General features: G+C 41.3%; 2 protein-coding genes across 3 annotated transcripts; one reads left to right on the top strand and one right to left on the bottom strand.

Annotated features, from left to right (window-relative positions):
• Positions 1-564: 564 nt before the first annotated feature.
• ptpn21 (protein tyrosine phosphatase, non-receptor type 21) lies at positions 565-14,103 on the top strand. Of its 2 annotated transcripts, XM_022750248.1 has the most exons (20): positions 565-721; positions 1,532-1,831; positions 2,969-3,138; positions 3,591-3,688; positions 4,919-4,986; positions 5,101-5,171; positions 5,562-5,649; positions 5,839-5,927; positions 6,463-6,550; positions 6,870-6,949; positions 7,101-7,208; positions 7,863-7,923; positions 8,097-8,178; positions 8,294-9,819; positions 10,766-10,906; positions 11,733-11,948; positions 12,732-12,860; positions 12,943-13,177; positions 13,417-13,577; positions 13,755-14,103. In XM_022750248.1, exons 2-20 carry the CDS (start codon positions 1,652-1,654, stop codon positions 13,881-13,883), a joined length of 3,720 nt encoding a protein of 1,239 aa, XP_022605969.1. In that variant the 5' UTR covers positions 565-721; positions 1,532-1,651; the 3' UTR covers positions 13,884-14,103. The 2 variants fall into 2 exon arrangements, with proteins under 2 accessions (XP_022605969.1, XP_022605968.1); XM_022750247.1 differs by lacking the exon at positions 7,101-7,208 and having other exon boundaries at positions 7,860-7,923.
• Positions 14,104-15,400: 1,297 nt separating this feature from the next.
• Positions 15,401-20,030, bottom strand: fam98b (family with sequence similarity 98 member B). Its single transcript, XM_022750249.1, has 8 exons — positions 19,866-20,030; positions 19,536-19,684; positions 19,280-19,408; positions 19,004-19,179; positions 18,440-18,520; positions 18,193-18,309; positions 17,046-17,213; positions 15,401-16,954 (listed from the first exon to the last, which is right to left on the bottom strand). The coding sequence occupies exons 1-8, from the start codon at positions 19,901-19,903 to the stop codon at positions 16,673-16,675; spliced, it is 1,140 nt and encodes a 379-aa protein (XP_022605970.1). The 5' UTR covers positions 19,904-20,030; the 3' UTR covers positions 15,401-16,672.
• Between the last annotated feature and the right edge of the window lie 410 nt (positions 20,031-20,440).

Below are 20,440 nucleotides of genomic sequence, written 5' to 3'. Positions count from 1 at the left end.
AAATGTTCTACTTCTCTGATTCTTTTATGCTTTGCATCTGATTATTAAGACATTACAAACTCGTAATTACTCAGCCTGCAGCAAATATACACGGCCATTATTACCACACCTTGGCCCATTTTGCGAACAGTTACAAAGGGAAAGTCTTCAATCACAATAGTCTGTGTTTGCGATTACAGCTGTCAGTCGATGTAAAAGGTAAATAGACAGGTCAGCGGCCAGCAGTTCCAGGCAGCTGTCCCATTTCTGGCATTTTCACCGCTCGGCATTCCAGCTGTCTGATGTCATAGCTCAGAAAACCTCCATGTAGTCCTCCGCCACGGAGGCACTATAATGTATTTTGAAGCGTCTGCTCAGTAAACTACGGTTAACTACATAGTTTGTATTTATATATCGTAGAGTTGAAGTACATTCCATGGTAGTTCGGGAATGAATTAAATGCAGAAACACCAATGCCAAAGCTATAGGACCGCGGATGTAGACGGAATACACTTGTTGCTCTTCCAATCCCAGGAAGCGAAACACGCTTGGAACTTGAGTGAACTATCGGACCAAGAGGCATGGGGTGCAACGGTAGTTTTGATCCAGAAACTAACTGCAGACAATTCAGCTGTCTGTAATTGCGATAAACATCATCAAGTAGGAATCTGTTGAACTTGATGGCGGAATCCCAAAAGACTGAATCCTAGATGGTCTACTAATTTGCGTCTGATGGCTAACGGTAACGTTACGATTTTGGCCAAAATGTTTACCGGCGACGTCAGCTTCCCAAGGGTGTCGTCTATTTGCTGGAACATGTTAGCACGCTAGCGTTAAAGCTAAATTAAGTTGTTATTAATGGTTAATGTTACAAAGTTATTAAACTCATAATGAAAAGTAACGAGTTAGTTTGGAAAGTCTCAAACATTTGGCACACCTTCTATGAACACTGTGTTTTAGTAAGATAAGTTGCTGAGTTGAATAATATGTAATATGGTGGATGCATGGTTGCGCTGGAAAGGAGCAGGGAATTTTGCTTGTAGCTTGCTGCGTATTGAACAAGGTCGCTTATTTCAGTGTTTGGATCTGGCTATTTACCGGAAGGCGATTAATCTAACTACAAGCTTTGAAAAATGGCAAGCAAACCTTGTTATAGCCACTGTTAATTTTCTCAGGCCAGGCAGCCTGCTGAAAATTGCTTTTAAGTCCACAGATTTGTTTTAAATTGTGTTAACTTAAAGAACTGACTGTTGGATAAATGGTAACGTTAATGAAATCCCTCTGCTAGCAAATAGCCTAGTTAGGGGGGTAAAACAAAATGCAGCATTTAAGAGGATTACTTTACGATAGGTCGTGTGTTTTTCTAGTCAGGCATCCGTTGCTTGGTGACAGACCGGGTGTGAGTATTATATGTTATATGCGTCAGTGATGGGTATGGCCACTAAAGTTGTGATTCACCCCATTTTGCATTCCCCTTTATTTCATGTTAGTCTTTGTTGTGTAATTTAGTAGTTTGGACATGTTTTGAAACGTTTATTGTTTTGTTTTTCAGATCAGTCTGTTGATAACAAACCTCATGACTTGTAAGATTCACAAAAGTTTTGAGAGGACAGCCAGGAGGATAATCTCTCAGGACTAAAGTGAAGACCTCCCTCCTGAGGAAGTATAAAACATGCCCTTACCATTTGGCTTAAAACTCAAAAGGACTAGAAGGTATACTGTTTCAAGCAAGAGCTGTCTTGTCACTCGGATTCAGCAGCTCAATGGAGAGTTTGTTGAGTTTACACTTTCAGTGGAGAGCACCGGGCAGGAATGTTTGGAGGCAGTTGCCCAGAGACTTGAGTTAAGAGAGGTATGTATGTCTTTTCTGCAAATACAAGTGCTGATTGTTCTCTCTTATAGACTTTTGCAGACTCACCATGTCAGCAAAAAAGTGTTTTTGTTAAGGTTGGAATTAGTGAACAAAACAATAGAAACTAAGATAACTAGTTTTTCATTGTTTACTTATTTAATGTAACCTCTCATGGTGCCATGGAATGATTTTCTTAATCACATAATCTACATTTTTATGTAATTACATTTATGTAACCAACTGATCATACAGATAAGCACATATGATTCTGAAATGTTCCTTCAAACGTAAGTGCTGGCTTTGACAGAACATGGTTATCATGGGTATCTGCATCTGGTCACTGTGGTTGCACGGTAACACCATGTCTACCTGTGCAATCGTGGTTCTCTCAGATGTCAGTCTATGATTGAAAGATTAAGCAGGTTCTGTAATTGATTCAGGAGTGAGATTTAATTTAATGAGGACCACAATTTTGTTTGCATCGGACTGTGGGCAATTTCAATCCAAAGAAATTAGATGCCATCACATTTCCAGTGTTGTTACTTTCTCTGCTCTGAGTGATTAATATTTCTCATTATTATTTAAAAAACCACACACATTTGATTAATGTTTACACAGTGTTTACTCAGAGCTGCCAACTGATGTTATCTGGTGTAACTTATTTCTAGTATTGGTTTGAGAGTTGTTGCAAATTACAATACATCTCTTTCAGCTAAATTGTCCTTCATGAACAGCAAGCCCAGCGGTTTCTTATCATACCAGTGTTCATTATGAGATGTTCAGACAGTCACAAGACTGAACAATGAGTGCCAACAGCCTGTTAATCTAGAGAAGTTTGCAGTGGTTGAATTTTCAGGTCTACGTATGTTTTGAATATTATATGGATGATTAAGAGAAGAACAGCAGACTAATGCACCTAAAATAAGTGACTAAATAGGATAAATGTATGATTTGGTCTCCAGCAGTCTCATAATGTCGTTCTAATATGTAATCTAAGTTTTGGTAGGCATTGCTTCTAGTTTACCACAAATAGTTAAACCTAAATTAGTCTGATAGACATACAAGTTGCCCTAGAATGTCCTTGATCACAGCGTAGTTGAGGTGTAATGTGTCTTGCTTGCTTTCTTTGTTTGTTAGATAACATACTTCAGTCTGTGGTACTTCAACAAGCAGAACCAGCAGAGATGGATTGACTTGGAGAAGCCGCTGAAAAAGCAGCTGGACAAGTATGGGCTGGAGCCCACCGTTTACTTTGGAGTCGTGTTTTACATACCCAGTGTCACCCAACTGCAACAGGAGATCACAAGGTGATGTTCCATCAGTGACACTAGATGTCTTCTCTAAGCCACTAAATGTATTACTAGAATATCAGTCAGAAAGTTACAGATTTTAGGTATGAACTGAATGCCAAGCAAAGTTTAGTGCAACCACATCAGGCGTTTATTTTTTTCTCTAAATAAACTCTGGTCAGGCTAAGATGGTCTTCAAGGCAAGAAGTTGATGAAGCAACTCAGATGCACAGTTGCACCCAAAGTAGCGGATGCCAGTGTATAATGATAGTTTCTTACCTGTGCATCTCTAGTAACCAGGCAGAGAGGCGTAAAGTATAATGTTTTAAATGGGCCATAAGGTATTTTGGTATTGCGGTACAATTTTTCTCTGTTACAGCTGTTTCTGGATACCTGAATGATGTTATCATATTTGGTTGTTGCCTGCTTGTCTGTTCCCTACTTTTAAGTATCCCTCTCTTTCCCAACAGATATCAGTATTATCTACAGCTGAAAAAGGACGTTCTGGAGGGCAGGATCTCATGCTCGCTAGAACAAGCTGTACGTTTAGCTAGCCTGGCAGTGCAAGGTAAATATGAACGTATAATATTTGCCTTATGACACAAACCATGGACAAGAGTGGTGTTTCTTGGTATAAATCGCTCTGCAGTGACTACAAGCAGCCCAGGCAAAGCAATTACTGGTGCAATTACGGAGCAATTGTCCATAAATAATGATATAGGGCAACACCCACTTAAACAGGAAACCTCCCCTCGCATCTACAAAAATTGCGGGGATGCGGGAACATTAGAATTATTTTTCAGTGATTTCTGGACATGAAGCTTGTGCCAGTTCATTAAAGTTTTTGCTAAACAAACCCGCAAGATTGTTACAAGACTGTTAGTAAACTGCAGTAAGCTTGTTCATTTCTAGGCAGATAACTTTTTAATCTTTATCAGAGCAAGAGAAAAAAGTTTCTTTTCAAACCACAGCTAATGAAACTGGACTTAAGGTTGGAATTTTATAAAACATTGTTATGAACCTTATTATTTTATTATACCCTATGTCTTGTTTTAACAAGCACCATCAAACCTAAACCAGCCTATTAAATTAGGCAGCATTGTGTGTGTGTGTGTGTGTGAATGTGAACACCCCTTGCATGAGCTTCAGCCCTGACACATCCTCCTACTTTTGCCCAGCCAGAAGAATCTCAAACACTGTTGGCAAAGTTATATCAGGCAGTGCAACTTACTGGCCTGGGTGTTAGCATAGCAGAGCAGCTGAGATCACTTACTGTTGCAGCCATGTTCAGATGACTGATCAGCCTGCAATATGTGCCTCAAAGAAAAGCCCCATGAAACTTCTTGCAAGTGCCCTTAAGCTGTCTTGCAAACTTGGAATTAGTGCTTTAAATAAAGTTGTGCAGTTCCTATTTTGTGTCTCTGACCAGGATATTTTGGAGTGAAGGGCTGTTGTAGCTTTTGAGCATTGCTGATGCCTGGGATACTCAAGATAGCTGTGAATGTTGCCAGCAGGCAGCCTGAAGCAGTAACAGTTTTGGACCTCTGCGTTGTCAGACACTGAAGCAATTCCCTTCCATAACAAACGGGCCCCTCCTCTCCTAAAATTAGTCCATTTAGTCATCACACACTCCAGTTTTCCAAAAGGCATTACTCCATTCTGAAATTCTTGAATGTCTATTTTGCCTTGTTCTAAATGCAGAAAAGGACATGTAATAGGATTTATTCAGAGGGCAGTGTCACGTGAGGTATGTTATGCTGTATTTACTCATTTAGTGCATCTTTCTCTATGCTCACAGCTGACTTTGGAGACTTCAATCGATATGATTCCCAGGAGTTCCTCCAGAAATTTGTGCTGTTCCCTATTGTAAGTATTTTGATTTTTGAGTGCTCAACACGTGAAATGAAAAGTATTTCAGATGTCCTGTGTTCATCTGTGTTTAATACCAACATTGCATCAATCCTGACTCCGTCTCTGCAGGATTGGATTCAGGATGAGCGAGTGCTGGAAGAGGCTACTCAAAAAGTGGCTCTGCTTTATCAGTCCTTCAGGTGAGCAGGTTTTTAAAGCATCCACCTGGCTGCTCTCTGCATGGATCAACAGATAAATAGTTTCACATGTTGCACAGGCAAACAGTGCTTTTGCATCTTTCTAGGCATTCTGCCCAGACAGATGAAAATCACTGTAAACAGATTATCTGTCGTCATCTGGATCCACTTAGTCTCACTCAGGCTATACAGTATATAACCCATCTCCTGTGATTTACATGAGGACAGGCTGAAAAGCTGAAAAATGAAGCTGGTCTTATACTATTTACCCTCATTTTATGTATACACTTTTGTTTTTTGTTTTTGCATTGCTTTGCTTGTCTGTGTCAATGGGTTCAATGGGTGTTGGCTGTTGTTTCTTCATATTTTTCTTGCCATGTTTGTCCTTTTCAGGGGTTTGTCAGCACCAGAGGCAGAGATGTTGTACATGCAGGAGGTGGAGAAAATGGAGGGCTACGGCCAGGAAAGCTATCAAGCCAAGGTAGGCCTATAAGATCCATCCTGCAATCCCTGGACAACAGCCCAGAACTCAGAGAAGTGTGAAGCTGCAAACTATTGCTACTACTGCACAGCCTGATCTATTATAACTATTGGGTTAAAAAAGCGTTCTGGATTCTTTCACCTAAAAGACTGTTTTGAATGTCTTCTTCCTTTCCTCTTATCTAAACAGGACAGCACAGGCACAGATGTTACCCTTGGATCCTGCCTTGACGGCATCTTTGTCAAGCACAAAAATGGAAGGCCGCTTATTTTATTTAGGTAAATCTAGAAACAAGTTTGTTTGACTTTTGCACTTGTCTAAGTGTCCTGAAATATGACCCACTTCTTAATATGAAGCATTGAATAGAAGCTTTGTCTGCTAACTTGCTAGACTGAGCAGTAATTACATTGAATCAGACAGCCAGTATAGATTGGGGTTTGTGGTACAGCTCATGGCTATTCTTGGATAAGGTTGTCTCCTGTGATGTTCCTTAATGCTCTCTAGACCTGAATGTGGCCCAAGAGGAAATGAGTCAGGTAGACTGTATTAGCTGATAAGGATTGTGGGGGCATTATTTGTCAGTCCAGTGAGTAAGGGAACATTCTTGACCTAGGTTGAGCGGTGTCTATCTACATACCATTCTGAGTACTAGATACCTTTTCATTGACTGTATGACTGCTTTTATTATGCATTGTTAAAGCAATACCTCAGTCCTACTAAGAAATGCTGTGAGGTTTTGCGACCGCTATGAAATCATCTGTTTTCTTTTCCCCTCTCTTTCTCTTTGCCGCTGTGCTTTAATTGGCTGTGTAGGTGGAATGAAATTAACAACATGAGTCACAACAGGTCCTTCTTTGCCCTGGAGCTGGCCAACAGAGAGGAGAGTGTTCAGTTCCAGACCGTAAGTCCCTGCTGCCATTACCCCCCCCCCCCCCATTTCAAGGGACATTGCAATGTCTTAGAGGATTTAGCAAAATTGGAAATGGCCTTTGTGGTGGAGCTTACCATCAGCTAGATTTAACAATGCACCTGTGTGTTTGTGTGTGTGTGGGTGGCTGTAATTTGGGTTGTTTGGGTATGAGTGGGTCATAAAGTCACATACCATTAGCTGAAACTCACTGTAGAAGCATTTGAGGGCATACACATTTATTTGTAGGTTACTTAGCAAAAACCACATCTGTTCCAATTTGCTCACCATCTATTTTTTTTTTTCTATGTAGGAAGACATGGAAACCTCCAAATATGTGTGCCGGATGTGTCTGGCCAGACTCAAGTTTTATAAGATTAACAAGAGTAGCCTGTAAGTGTTTTTCCTCCTCATTTCCTAAAAGTGTTTTTTTTTTTTAACACGTCTAGCCTAGTTCCTGTCTCTTTGTTCCTTGTCGTCTCATGCATGTGTCTCCTCTCTGGTGTTGCCTCATTTCTATCCTCCTCTCCTCCTCTCTCTTCAGAGAGGAGTGTGACCCCCTGCCTTCTGAGGGCTCCCAGAAGTCCCTTCTCACTTTATCCTTTCCTCGCTTTCCAATGCTCTCTCGTCCCTCTCTGCCTTCTAATAAGGGGTGAGCAACACAGTCAGCCACCACCTACAGTATGCCTATCAATCATGTGCCAACACCCATCCCTTTGTGATTGCCCGAGCAAACAGTAACCACAGCAAACAGGCTCTCTGTATCCGAAATGAGCCTTGGGCTTTGAGAACATGCAGTGACTTTAGGAATTTATAAAAGGAATTTATATATTTAGGTTATAGTCTAAAGCTTTGTCAAATCCACAGGAAGCCACATTTTTTTTAACTTTTAGCTAAATTTAAGAAATGCAATCTGTAATTCAGTGTCTGTCATAGTCCTGTTATTCACTGGGTATCTGCCTTCAATAGGTCAGGTTACTAAACCTCAGTGCTTGTTGAGTGATAGAAAAAGAATGATGTTTTGTTAAATGCAAATCAATCAAAATTGAAAGTACTTGCTCAAGTCTTGGTGCAGTGGATTAAAAATGTTGCATGGTGCACTAGAGGAGAGTTGTACGTTGAGTTTTAAATTTGATGGACTTGTGCACTGGTTTTCACCTTGCTGTGTGTGTGTCCTCAAGGTTAAAGGGCAAATGGGTTTTAGAAATATATAGTCCTCAAAGTAAGAGTTTGAAAAAAGTATTATCAGTAGTAGTGTTATTGGGTTACCTCAACTTTTTTGACCCACATTTCTTTTCCCCAGAAGCCAAGCTCAACCCACCGTGGTAAACCCAGTCAGAAGGAGATCCTCAACTAGAATATCTCTGGTAATGTTCATGTATGCTCAAAACACAGTATTCATATGTTGTATACTTGTGTAACTTTCTGGCTTGCATTGCAGCACATGATGTATGTTGAAAAAAACATGGTTATATTTAATTCTGGAACAGTATTTGGATTGTATGAGCAGCAACTGAATTCCTCTCTTGTTGGTTTACAGCCAAAGCCTCAGGCCTACATGATGCCCCCTCCGCAAATGCACTACAATGGCCATTTCACAGAGCCTTACACATCATCACAGGGTAACTACTGTGTTTTGCACTGTGATGCCTGCCTTTTGTTCAGCTAAATGCAAATATATAATTGTTATGTATTTTAGAATTCTATACCTATCTTGATATGTCCTCACCTTCACAGACAACTTGTACATGAACAGTCAGAACGGTTATTACTACCACTCTCAGACCAGCCTGGACTGCTCTCCTCTGGAATACAACAGCGGTGGGCGATTACGCAATGGCAGCGTCTACAGCGCCCACAGCACCAGCTCTCTAACCAATCCTCAACACTACCTTCAGCCGTCACCCATGTCCTCCAACCCCTCTATCACCAGCGATATCACCAGGCCAGACTACGTCCCCTCGCATCGTCACAGCGCTCTCATCCCACCCTCCTACCGCGCAACTCCTGATTATGAGACAGTGATGCGTCAGAAGAACCGGGGAGTGGGAGGAGGGATGGTTTTGTCTCAAGAGCACCGGCAGAGCCACTCGATGAGGAACCTAAACATTGGAAACTCTTACGCCTATAGCAGGCCAGACCCTCTAGTTTACAGCCAGCCAGAGATCAGGGGGGAACATGGTGGAGCAGCCCAACACCACCACTATCCTTTCCATCTGGGCTCCAGCTTCCACAGCCCCTCTCCATACCCCTATCCCACAGAGAGGAGGTCTGTAGTGGGGGCGGTTAGTGTCCCTGAGCTCACTAATGTCCAGTTACAACAAGCCCAAGAGTATCCAGCCCCCAACATCATGAGAACACAAGTGTACCGACCACCTCCACCCTACCCATACGCCCATCCTCGGCCTGCAAACAGCACACCTGACCTGTCTCGTCACCTGTATGTCAGCAGTAGCAACCCAGACCTGATCATCACGAGGCGTGTGCACCACTCAGTCCAGACTTTCCAGGAGGACAGTCTGCCTGTCGCTCACTCTTTACAGGAGGTGTCAGAGCCCCTTTTCAGCGGACCCCCGCACAGACACCCATACCATGCTCAGAAGCGTAACTCCATTGAGATTGCCGGATTGGCTCATAGTCTCGAGGGGATGAGGGTCAAAGAGCGGACTGTGTCTTCTTCAGCAGCTGAAACTGCTACGCCCCCTCCAGTTTTGCGTGGCGGTCGCTCTCAGGGCTCACAGCTCAACGTGTTTTTGGAACGTACAAAGACGGAGGACAGGGACGACATTAAGGACGTGCAGTATGGACACAAAAAGTCCCTCTCAGATGCCACCATGCTGGTTCACAGTAGTGGTGAAGAAGAGGAGTTTGAGGACGATAATGAACGTCACACTCCACTTTCTCAGGACGCAATTTCAGCCATTGTTCCTGAGCAGGGACCCCAGCAGCATCACAGTCTGACATCTCTCTCTTCTCTACCGCCTCAGCAGCAGACTCCCATAGAGCCTCCTCCTGCATATCCCATAGGCTCCTCCCTTGACCCCTCTATAACCGGCTCCCTGACGTACAAGGTTCACCCCCTGATCCAGGAGGGTGAGCCTCTGTACATGCTGTCAGATTTACGACAGCCCAGGATTATGCCCTCGGTCTCAGAGGGAGACCTGAGTGGCCAAGCCAAGCAGAAGACTAAAACAGACTTCAAGAAGAGGCCTGTGTCTGATGTGCCGCCTGCGAAGAAAACTGTGGAAGGCTTGCCCCCTCCGGTGAGTCTTGTTCCCAATCTCCTGCTATTAATAGTCTCCCTTATTAATGTTTTTTTCAACCTACAGCAGCTAATATATCTGTGTAGTTGTTTATATTATTACCATAAGGCAGTGATAATTTAATAGTTTAAAACTGAGACATGGAAAATAAGAAAATAAGAAAATAAAAAATAGATGCTCTGTCTGAGCTCCAGGGCTGTAATTTACAATCATTTTCATTATGAGTTAATTTGCCAAGTATTGTTTTAATTAAGTGTTTAGTCAATGTCAAAAATTTCCATTTCATATTTCACAAAGAAAAGCAGCAAATGAAGATGTTTGAGAAGCTGGAACCAGCAATTTTTTTCAACTAATCTTTTAATCATTAAAGCTCTACTATGCAACACTTAACATTGTTGGAGATATTGTTATATTTGGCTTCTCTAAAGATTTCTAGACGTCTGTCGTTAAATGCACGTGAAAGCAAGATTGATAATTTAGCGGCTAATTAGTTTAGGTTTTCAGCATGTCAAGTAACTATTACTGTAATTTACTGCTGACAACATTCAGTCACACTCCAGCTTCATATTGGTCTGTAAAGGCCAGTGTCAAAAAGCAAGTAACTGCTCCCAGTAACTTGTTTTGTTTGCTAAAACAGTTCTTTGTATCTACCTGTTTTTTTCTCAGTAATAAGATGTCTGTGCCTCATACCAAGATAACAGGAGTATGCATGTAGAAAGCATTTCAGGTAGTTTCAGTGCACAGCGTTGACTGACGCAAACACTCACTTTGACACATCTCAAGAGAGAATGTAGTTGGTCTACCTCGGAAAAACCGGATAGGTGACATTCTGCAAAACACCCAGCGAACCTGCGCTGTCTCTCCCCTCATCTACCTACTCCCTCTCTGTCAGGTTCACACACATTCAACCTCACTTTTCTCTGTCTCGACTCTCTTGTCATACCAGGGCATGAAGAAAGGGGCTAGGTCAGAAGTGAAGAAGATGGGCCCTCTGAAGGTGGCCAAGCTCAACGGCCTGTCAGTGTCCAGGCAGCCAATGCACGACGAGGTGAAGGATGAACCTGAACGAGCCTCTAATGACGAGAGGGTAGGACTGAGTTTTGTTAAGTTTTGGAGTTGTTAGTGATTTGCTCCTCCAAAGATAGAAGTTTGTTTAGTTTAGTCATTGGTAACCTGTGAGATAATGTTAGATTTGTTACATGTTGCTTGTGTATTGTTGGTGACTTGTTTAGTATGCTCAGTGCCAGGAGCTGCTTGTTTTGTTGTTATTGGTAACCTCCATGAAGGTGAGACCTTGTTATGAAGGATACATGAAGGAGAAAGTGTTAAACGATGTTCTTGTTCCCACCGTGAACATACATCTGAACTCTTAATGCTTGTTGCTTTGACAAAGTGAAAGTAAATTCCAGACACTCTAAAATTAATTACATCTATAGCTAACCATGGTGTGACTGGGTCTAAAATTAAATGCAAGCATACAATAAATTCCCTAATGTCTCATGCACACAGGAATTGTCAATCAAAGACATTATTACTACGCTCCTTGATTCACATGCACAAAATTCCACTACTGCAGACCAAATGTATGATAATGCTATTGACGCAAGAGTGGTGCAACATATTTACTGAATAGTACTGATTACGATGTGCTCTTACAGTAATTTCTAATAGAAAGTAAAACTACACACAAGCTGTTGATTTTGTATTAGACTTCCTCATAATTGTGTAATTCTGTGTCACTGCTGATTAAAGATTAGTGAATGTTACTGGACATCTTAACACATTATTTGCGTATTTCTAAAATTAAACGGATTGGCCTAAGGAAGTTAAAATGAGGTAAAGTTGTTTCCGACCCAGGACTGTGTTGTGCATGGCAGTGATGTATTTACCGTTTCCTTTTTTGTGTACATCAGTGTAAATTGCTGGAACAGCACATGGACAGGGGCGAGCTGTTAAAAGAGTACGAGAAAATCCCAAAGCGTCCAGGAGGGGAATACACCGTCGCCCAGCTGCCAGAGAGCGGAGACAAAAACCGCTTCCAAGACGTCCTGCCTTATGACAGCAACCGAGTGGAGCTGGTTCCCACTAAAGAGAACAACACAGGATACATCAATGCATCACATATTAGAGTAAGTTGTGCTGAGATGTATCACACACCTGTCTCTTTGCAAACCACATGTACATGAGTTTGTTCTCAATCAAGCTAACAAACACATCCTGTTTCACTTCCCCTCATGCAACTTGATATTGTTAACATTACAGTCACCCTGCCTGGTAAATTCCCACGTTACCTGCCGTACTCAGTTTTTACGGCAGGTTTACTGTTATGTTTCCGAACCCAAGATAAGATTACCTTGATGAAATCACTGTGACAACAAAGGGATTATTTTCTCACACTTGAGAAAAAGCTTCCCAGAAGACATAATACAACTCCTCACCAGCTAAGTAGTACTACTCATGATGAGTAAACTAAAAATGGTGAACTTCCCCTTTAAGCTTTTATTCGCTCATTAAGAGTAATTACAATCATAAATGTGAGCCGCAGTGCACTGACACATTCAATACTTGAGGCATAATTCAGAATGACCAGAATAAATGACAGTCAGTAAAATACTAGCAAAGGATTTTAACCATTTACACAGTGAATCCATCTCATTGAACAGACAGCAGGACACCTCTGTGGATTACAGCTGCTCATGAGTAGCAAACATGCTGCTCATACAGGGGTGTTTGGTTTGTGGGAAGAGAATGACTGTAGCTTAGTCACATTTCACTCCCTCATTGTGACACAAAATTACTAATCTTTCCTCAGAATGACTTCCATCTTTTTCTGCTGCTGTGGCTGTTTTTTAAAAAAGTAATAACTGATAAGATCTTATGACTGATGACTTCAATGTTTCCTCTCCCATTAGATAATAGTAGGAGGACAGGAGTGGAGCTACATTGCAACACAGGGTCCCATGTCGAACACGTGTCAAGACTTCTGGCAGATGGTGTGGGAGCAGGGCGTCTCCATCATCGCCATGGTCACTGCTGAAGAGGTGCGTTAAATTTCATACTCAATGCTTTTTTTTTTCTCATCACTGCCTGGACTGACCTTTCTATGTCCTTCTCTCCCTCCAGGAGAGCGGCCGAGAAAAGAGCTTCCGGTATTGGCCAAGACTTGGCTCACGACACAACACGGTGACGTACGGGCGCTTCAAAATCACCACCCGGTTCCGCACCGAGTCCGGCTGCTACGCCACCACAGGACTCAAGATCAAACACCTCCTGACAGGCCAAGAGAGGACTGTCTGGCACCTGCAGTACACAGACTGGCCTGATCACGGCTGTCCTGAGGACTTCAAAGGCTTCCTCAGTGAGTGGGATCAGTATCAGTTTTATATGACTGTGTTACGTTTGAATTTATAGCAACATTTATTTAATTTGTGCCATGAATTTGATCAGTTTTATATGAAGTTAAGCAAAGAGTCAGTGAAGATGAGCTAGCATAATATTCAACCCTTTAAAAAAAATGTAGGTTTCCAAAGTTTCATGTTAGAAATAGTATTTGTTTACATAATTAGGTCTCAAGTGAGCATTCTCATCTTTTTCCAGCCTACTTAGAGGAGATCCAGTCTGTGAGGAGACACACAAACAGCATCAGTGACCCAAAGAACACCAACCTACCTGTACTGGTCCACTGCAGTGCCGGAGTGGGAAGGACTGGAGTGGTCATCCTATCTGAGATCATGATAGCCTGTCTAGAGCACAATGAGGTAACTTCCTCACAAAAGCGACATTAAAACGTAAAACCAGTGTAGTAAAGCTTTTTCATGTTATGTTTTAAGTTATGACTACATCTAGTGTATATATTTTTTTGGTTGCTTTGCCATCTCTGTGTTTTTAGATGAAACACTGCTGTCTCTCTCATGCTTGGTGTCTGTCTGTTTCAGCCACTGGATGTCCCAGAGATCCTAAGGAAGCTGCGTACTCAGCGGATGATGATGGTTCAGACTTTGTCTCAGTACAATTTCATCTACAAGGTCCTCATTGAGTATCTCCGCAACTCCAGGCTGATCTGAGCACAGGCATATGTCCAGCCCGTCAACATACACTGTCATCACAGATGATTTCAGGGGTGGAAATTGCTCCAGGTTTATGCCAAACTGCACTGTGATGATGTAGCTGCATAAATCTGTTTAAATGTAGCATTGACATGTTGTGGATCCTCTTTTGGCCAAGTATTAAGTCAGGCAAGGCTGAAGGAAAGATTTGTGGATATACAAAAAAAAAAAAAAAAAAGACGCAATATCACATGAAGGAGCATAAAGACTTAAAACCTGCCTCTAAATAGTATTATATTATTTTTTACATACATTATTGCTTAATAAAGCCCAGCACTTTTACAGTACTTTGCTGTACATATTGAACCAATGTTAAGCTGCATTAAAAGAAAAATCTTTATCATAGATGTGTACTGAAAACAATTGATTTATTTTCATTTGACAAAGGACGCTTTTCAACTGTGTATGTTTTGGATTGCAGTTGCTATTGGTTCTGATAATGAAGGACTTTTCTATAGTGATGAAGTGAACAAAAGCTCAGAAATAGTTTCATATGAAGGTTTGATTATGGAGCCAAGAGTTGAAGAATGCAGTTCAATTCAGGTGTCTGCACGTAAAATAGTCAAGAGTGTGCTTTTCCTGTCGTTCCGAAAAATCCTTACTGCCCGCAAAACATGTTCAACTATGACAAACCACCTGTTGAAACAAAGAGGGGTGGGAGATGATGGATTGGGCTTTGTAAAACACTGGTTTTATGGGAAGTAGAAATGCACGGGTTTGAAAAATCTGTTGTTGACAAGTGAGGAAAGAGAAAGTCACAGCAGGTCTTTTGGGTTGAGAGTAAAACTGGAAAATTCATTTTATACTCATTTATTTTTCATTACTTTTTTATCATGAGAACTGTTAAAGATTTCAACCAGAGTGCTGTATTTGAGCGATATACTTTAAAGTCTATTTTTGAGACATAGTGTTTAAATATCAGCATTGTTTAGTAGAAAAAATGTTTTTGTTTGTTTTTGCATAATATGAAGGAAATTTAGACATTTTTCTCATTCAGTGTCATTTATTGTAGTAATATGTTATTAATCCCATTTGATACATTTGAAAAACATCCCTGCAAGAAAACACAAGGATCGCAAATTATAATATTCATGAATTCAGCTTACATCCCTAAAGTCATGACAGATGAGCCTTCATTTTAATGTAAATGCACAAAACAGAGACTGTTAAAAGAAACAGGAGGCCATGTAACTAACAGTTGCAGGCAGTGTGTTGGGTTTTACATCACCCCTGCTGGCTGTGACGCTCAGTATTAATGTGAGGCAGACAGTCTGTGGGACAGACTATCTCCAGTTTCAGTATTCTGGCTGCCACGCTTGTTTTCACTCCAGTGAGAAATCTCCCCTCTGCTGTTACAAACGGCCACTTGACTATTAATGAACACTCGACTGGAGTCAGACACAGAACGTGTCTATTTCCTGCTGCAGCTATAAGTAGAATTGAACGACGTGAATCTGTACAGAAACGATGCTTACAAGCCCTTGCAGAGTTTACATGAAGTGAAATGTGTTTTTTTTTTTTTATATAAACTGCAGATTTGCAATTCATTGCGCCAACTTAATTTATAATGTGGCCAAAGTGAAGAGATTGTCCCTAATTTTTCTTATTTTTGTTGACAAGTTTTTGGTGTCAAAGACGCATAGGCAGTGATCTTACATAACTGGAGAAAAATACATCTGAAGTGATTGTGAGATATCTTAACTGGATTTTTTTTTTTTTTAAAAACACCCATCTTTTTTTTTTTGCTTGAGATTTTGTGTTTTTTGGTTTTAAGATACTGGTTGAGTCTTAGTTTGGTGACTGAAAAGTGATTTTTGTGGCCAAGGTGTAACTCTTTTGTCCATGTACAGGTATGTTGTTCATAATGTACACAATGTAAAATTCTGCTTTAATGAATATTGGTTATTGTACAAACTATGTATAAACTGTATCTATTGAAAAAAGGTATGCCATTGGAAAAATACACAATTGTAGAAAATCTTTACAGCCAAGAATAAATATTTGGAAATAACTGTCACCTCCTGCATTTCTCAATTTACATCAGTCCATGATGCCACCTTGTGGTGTCAATTAGCCAGTGTCTCCATTTCAGCATTATTTCAGTAGCTGATTAAAGCATCAGTGTAAGAGGGAGTTTACTTAATTGGTCTTTATTAAATAAATTCAGAGGTTGAAAAGGATCACAGTCGCAATGTATAAAGCTGGTACAGTCTTTGAGGGAATCACTTTTGATCTGATGTTTTATAGCTTGAAATCTAAAGTGAAATACTGTATGTGTTAAAAAAAAAAGAGTGACTCTCAAAACTGACGGGGGGGGGTACACACTTGAAGTTCACACAGTGGAACTACAGTTAAGTTTCAGAAGCTGAACCTCCTTGTGTTTTTGCAGACTTTGACTTCAACATCCTTCATTCTGTCCCAACATCCCTCTTAACTTGCAAAAGCTTTCAAAATGTTCATATTTCAAGTTGGGAAAGCATATGTAGTGTGTTTGTCCCTCCTTTCAGTATTCAAGATGATATGATCTAGATATTATGGCTGGTATTTTCAATAAAAAAAACACTGATGAGAAAATATATATAAAAAAAAAACAAAAACAATTAAAACACTAATAAAAGTAAAATCATCCACATGGGTAACATTTGTCACTGAATGTTGCTAAGTCTGCCATCATTTTAGAAAAAAGTGTTCTTCTATAGAAAATATAGAAAACAGAATTGATCACTACACAAGAAAATCAGTAGAAATTAATACTGGTACCGTCCTCTCTTCCCTCCGTGTCCTCCATATCCACCATAACCTCCATGTCCACTATGTCCTCCTTGGTTCCATCCACCTCCTCTCCAACTACCTCCATCACCACCACCTCCTCCTCCTCCTCCTCCATGTCCCCAGCTTCCTCCTCTTCCACCACGGCCTCCCCAGCCACCTCCACCGTCTTGTCTTTTCTGCCAGGGTGGCATCTCAGGGGGCGGGGCTTCTATCTCTGAGGGACGTCCTCCTCGGTCTGGCACTCTCCCCATCAGGACCTGTGGATGAGAGAGGAGAGGAATACTTGTGTGAGAGGAAAACGTCAGATTAAAGGCAGTTACTGGGCAAAGAGGAAGACTTGTCCTTTACCTTGTTGACAGCACAAGCTGTTTTCTCTCTGCTGGAGCCACTGCTGGTCTTCACCACGTTGCAGAGGTCTTCTCTGGCAGCCAGCAGCCTGGCCATGTCCACTGTGGACTGTGGCCTCAGAGAGTGTCTCCTTGGCTGGTAGGCCCTCGCCATGCTGTCCACCTTGACCTGAGAAAAACCACACACATATACAGTCCTGGACAGTTAACACATTTTTTGTTCTTCCGGCTCTATGCTTCAGCACATTCAGTTTGAAATCAAAAAATGGATGCTACATTAAAGTTCCAAGTCTCAGCTTTAATTTGATTATCTTTACATCAGTATAGGAAGAACTGAGTGGGAGATATGGCCATTTTAACACTCAGTGCCATAATTGTGTTCAGAAGTAAATGGACACGTGGCTGCTAAAAGTTTCTTTTAAAGATGAGTTGTTTCTACGTTAGTTCACGCACAAAAGAGCTCACACAACACTGACAGAGTTGCCATTTAGACTGAGGAGCTGTCTGCCAATGTGAGGAGCAAAGAGGTGGCCATAAAGTGTTGTCTTGTGGATCAATGGAAAATCATTTGCATTGTTAAGAAAAACCCCTTTACTGACTGACGGCACAGCAAGTTAAGAATGCTCTCCAGGAGCACTGTGTGTGTTCAGATTCAACCAAATGCATCCAAACTCATTGGACGACATATTATCATTCTGCAGGACGATGATCTTAAACATAAGACCGCAGCAACCACAGAGCTTCTTAGGGCAAAGATCGGAACGTCCTCGACTGGCTGACTTAATCACCTGATCTCAACCCGATTGAGCTGCATTCCGCTTCCTCGAGACCAAACTAAAGGCAGAGACTCCACAACGAGCAAGAGCTGAAGGAGGCTGCAGTGAAGGCCTGGGAGAGCATCACCACGGAAGATACAAAGTGTCTGATGTCCAAAACTTAAGGCATTGATTACAAAGGATTTTCTACAAAACATTAAATGACAGTTTTGTTTAACTTTGTACGTATCTGTCTACTACTTTTGAGGCACTAAACTATGGACAGTATGTGCGTCCCACACAGTTCCTTCATTACTGATGTAAACCTAAACTCATGCCCCTCAGTTTAGTGAGAGGTCCCTGGTTTGATGAATGATTATCATGTGAACGTGCCTTGGCTCGGTCTGACCACCCGAAAGACTGAACCGTGACGTCCAACCGTTTGATCAGCATCCTGCGCCGACACTCGTACTCTGAGGACAGGACTGTGTTGATGTTGTGCAACTTCTCCTGCAGAGACAAAGAAAGTGACTTAAATTAAAACTAAGCTATTGCACGACACAAAACACAACCAGCCATTGATGTAAAGCTATAAGAGTTAAGAGGTTACATGGTTCATTTCAACCCTTGATCTACTTACCCACTGTTCACTGGTGAGAGAATTCTTGAGCACTGGGCTTCCAATGGAGACCTTCGGAAAATCTTTAAGTACTTTATCAACCTGTGAATAACATGGTTTAATGTATTAATTCTATACAAAAGGAAGAGAAAATATACATGTGCTTTCTGTTAACACGTGTATTCCCAGGGAAGGGATATTCATTATAAAACATCAAAATTAGGGCGAATGGCACAAAATAGATCAGACTCCCTTACGTAAAACTGTCTAATGGTACAATCCAATGTATGACTACAAGTCAATTGTATTGGCTATTTTAATTATTAAGCAGAGAATTAATGGAAAGTTGAGTTCTTTCTCCCCCAAAAAATCTGTTTCTCCTAAGCCATGGTTTAAAGTATTTTAAGCCTGTACATCAACACACACTTACTTGTCTTAAGTTATAAACATATCAAGACGATTATTAGTGAACATACACTTTTTTCAACCTCTCTCATCACACGGCAGGCTAAATCAAACATTATCACTGGTGACTTTTGGTGGTGCTGATACAAATGTACTTTATGAAGCACTGTATGGTCCCACCTTGCATTGTATTTGGGAGAAGACTCCTGCTGCGTCTGGTCCTCTGGGCTCTGATAACGTCAGCGTTTCACAGATTGCTAGAAGCTCCTGATACACCGGTTTCTTGTCTTGCTGTTTATCAGAGACTTGCCTGCTCCCCACAATCTGAGCCGCCTGGAGCTCAGAGCTGAGAAACACTTAAAAAAGACACAGAATCATAATCTTTAATTATTTTCTGACCACACAGAGACCCCGATGCACAACAACTGGAAAGAGGGCGCATGGCTGATAACATACAGACACACTTGAGATGATCTTTTGTGTTTTGCACGCTGCCCTTGAGAATCCCTGAAACGACTTCTTCATAAGGACAGTGTAACTCCTTCAACAAACCGCTCATCTCAACCTGGAGGCTGTCCATGTCGTCTGATGTGGAGAGGGAGGAGGGCAGAGACACACAGGTTCAGTGTGAGTGAAATCAGACACAACTGACAGGGGCATCCACACTATTGTTCTTCATGGAGAGGCGGGGGTGTGGATGTATGTGGCTCACCTGGACCGGATGTGATGCTTTCCTCTAGGTCACACAGCGGCTTTAACCTGGATGCCAGCCACCTGCACAGGTCCACATACTCCTGCGAGGACAGGCCTCCCTCTGCGGCTCCGAGCAGCGCCTTCTCCTCCAGCAGAGGGCCGTCATAGCTGAGGAGTCATGCGAGCATCAAATAGACAGCAGCATTGTTCACAACTAGCTACTGCATTCTCAGGCTCCGTACTTTATAAACACACACAGACTGAAAATATAACGGTGGCGGATGTGGAAGGTAACGTTAAAAACAAAGCTAAATAGCTAACGTAACATGCTAACAGGGAATTAGCTTACCCCAGCTGCTCCAACGAGTCCAAAATGTCACACTCCATTGTTGAGTCCGTCAGGCTTTTAAGTCTGTTTATCTACTTAAAACATTACGACGTTGCATTTAAAACCATGTCAACACGAACACTATCTACACTCATTCATTTCTACAGCTGCATCGTGCCTCCATGCTGTTCCGGTGACGTATAAGAGCCGGAGTGAAACGTGCGACTTCCGAGACTGAGGTTCCACAACATTGTTTCCGCGCCAGTACAAAGCGAAAAATAAATATGTAAATACATACAGGTACAAATAAACGTCAGACTTTGCGTCAAATATTTAAAACTTAATTAAAAAAAATACTTACCGACAAGAACAATTATAAACAATTAATGTTAAATTATTGGAAAATCCATAGAATTAAAGTAGGAAGTGACGCAGTACAACTCAACATTTTAGATACAAACTTTACTTAACTTACAAAATTCTGTTAAAAAATTAACTTTTCAGAGCTCCTGACTAGCTTACCTTTTTTTTTCTTTCCATAATGTGTGGATAAGAAAAAAAACAATGCCATTATTGTAAAATTATAAAGCTTGATA

Source organism: Seriola dumerili, unplaced genomic scaffold, assembly GCF_002260705.1.
Source record: "Seriola dumerili isolate Sdu_G_001 unplaced genomic scaffold, Sdu_1.0 BDQW01000149.1, whole genome shotgun sequence".
NCBI classification, from domain to species: Eukaryota; Metazoa; Chordata; class Actinopteri; order Carangiformes; family Carangidae; genus Seriola; species Seriola dumerili.
The sequence above is the reverse complement of the archived record's forward strand: the minus strand, read 5'-3'. Positions and strand labels throughout refer to the sequence as shown.

Coding starts and splice junctions, on each gene's coding strand:
- ptpn21 (XM_022750248.1), top strand. CDS start 1,652: ATGCCCTTACCATTTGGCTTAAAACTCAAAAGGACTAGAAGGTATACT. Junction 7,924..8,096: donor CCTCAACTAGAATATCTCTG/GTAATGTTCATG, acceptor GTTGGTTTACAG/CCAAAGCCTCAGGCCTACAT. Junction 8,179..8,293: donor GCCTTACACATCATCACAGG/GTAACTACTGTG, acceptor TCACCTTCACAG/ACAACTTGTACATGAACAGT.
- fam98b (XM_022750249.1), bottom strand. CDS start 19,903: ATGGAGTGTGACATTTTGGACTCGTTGGAGCAGCTGGG. Junction 19,685..19,865: donor GACTCGTTGGAGCAGCTGGG/GTAAGCTAATTC, acceptor ATGACTCCTCAG/CTATGACGGCCCTCTGCTGG. Junction 18,310..18,439: donor CTCTCACCAGTGAACAGTGG/GTAAGTAGATCA, acceptor TTGTCTCTGCAG/GAGAAGTTGCACAACATCAA.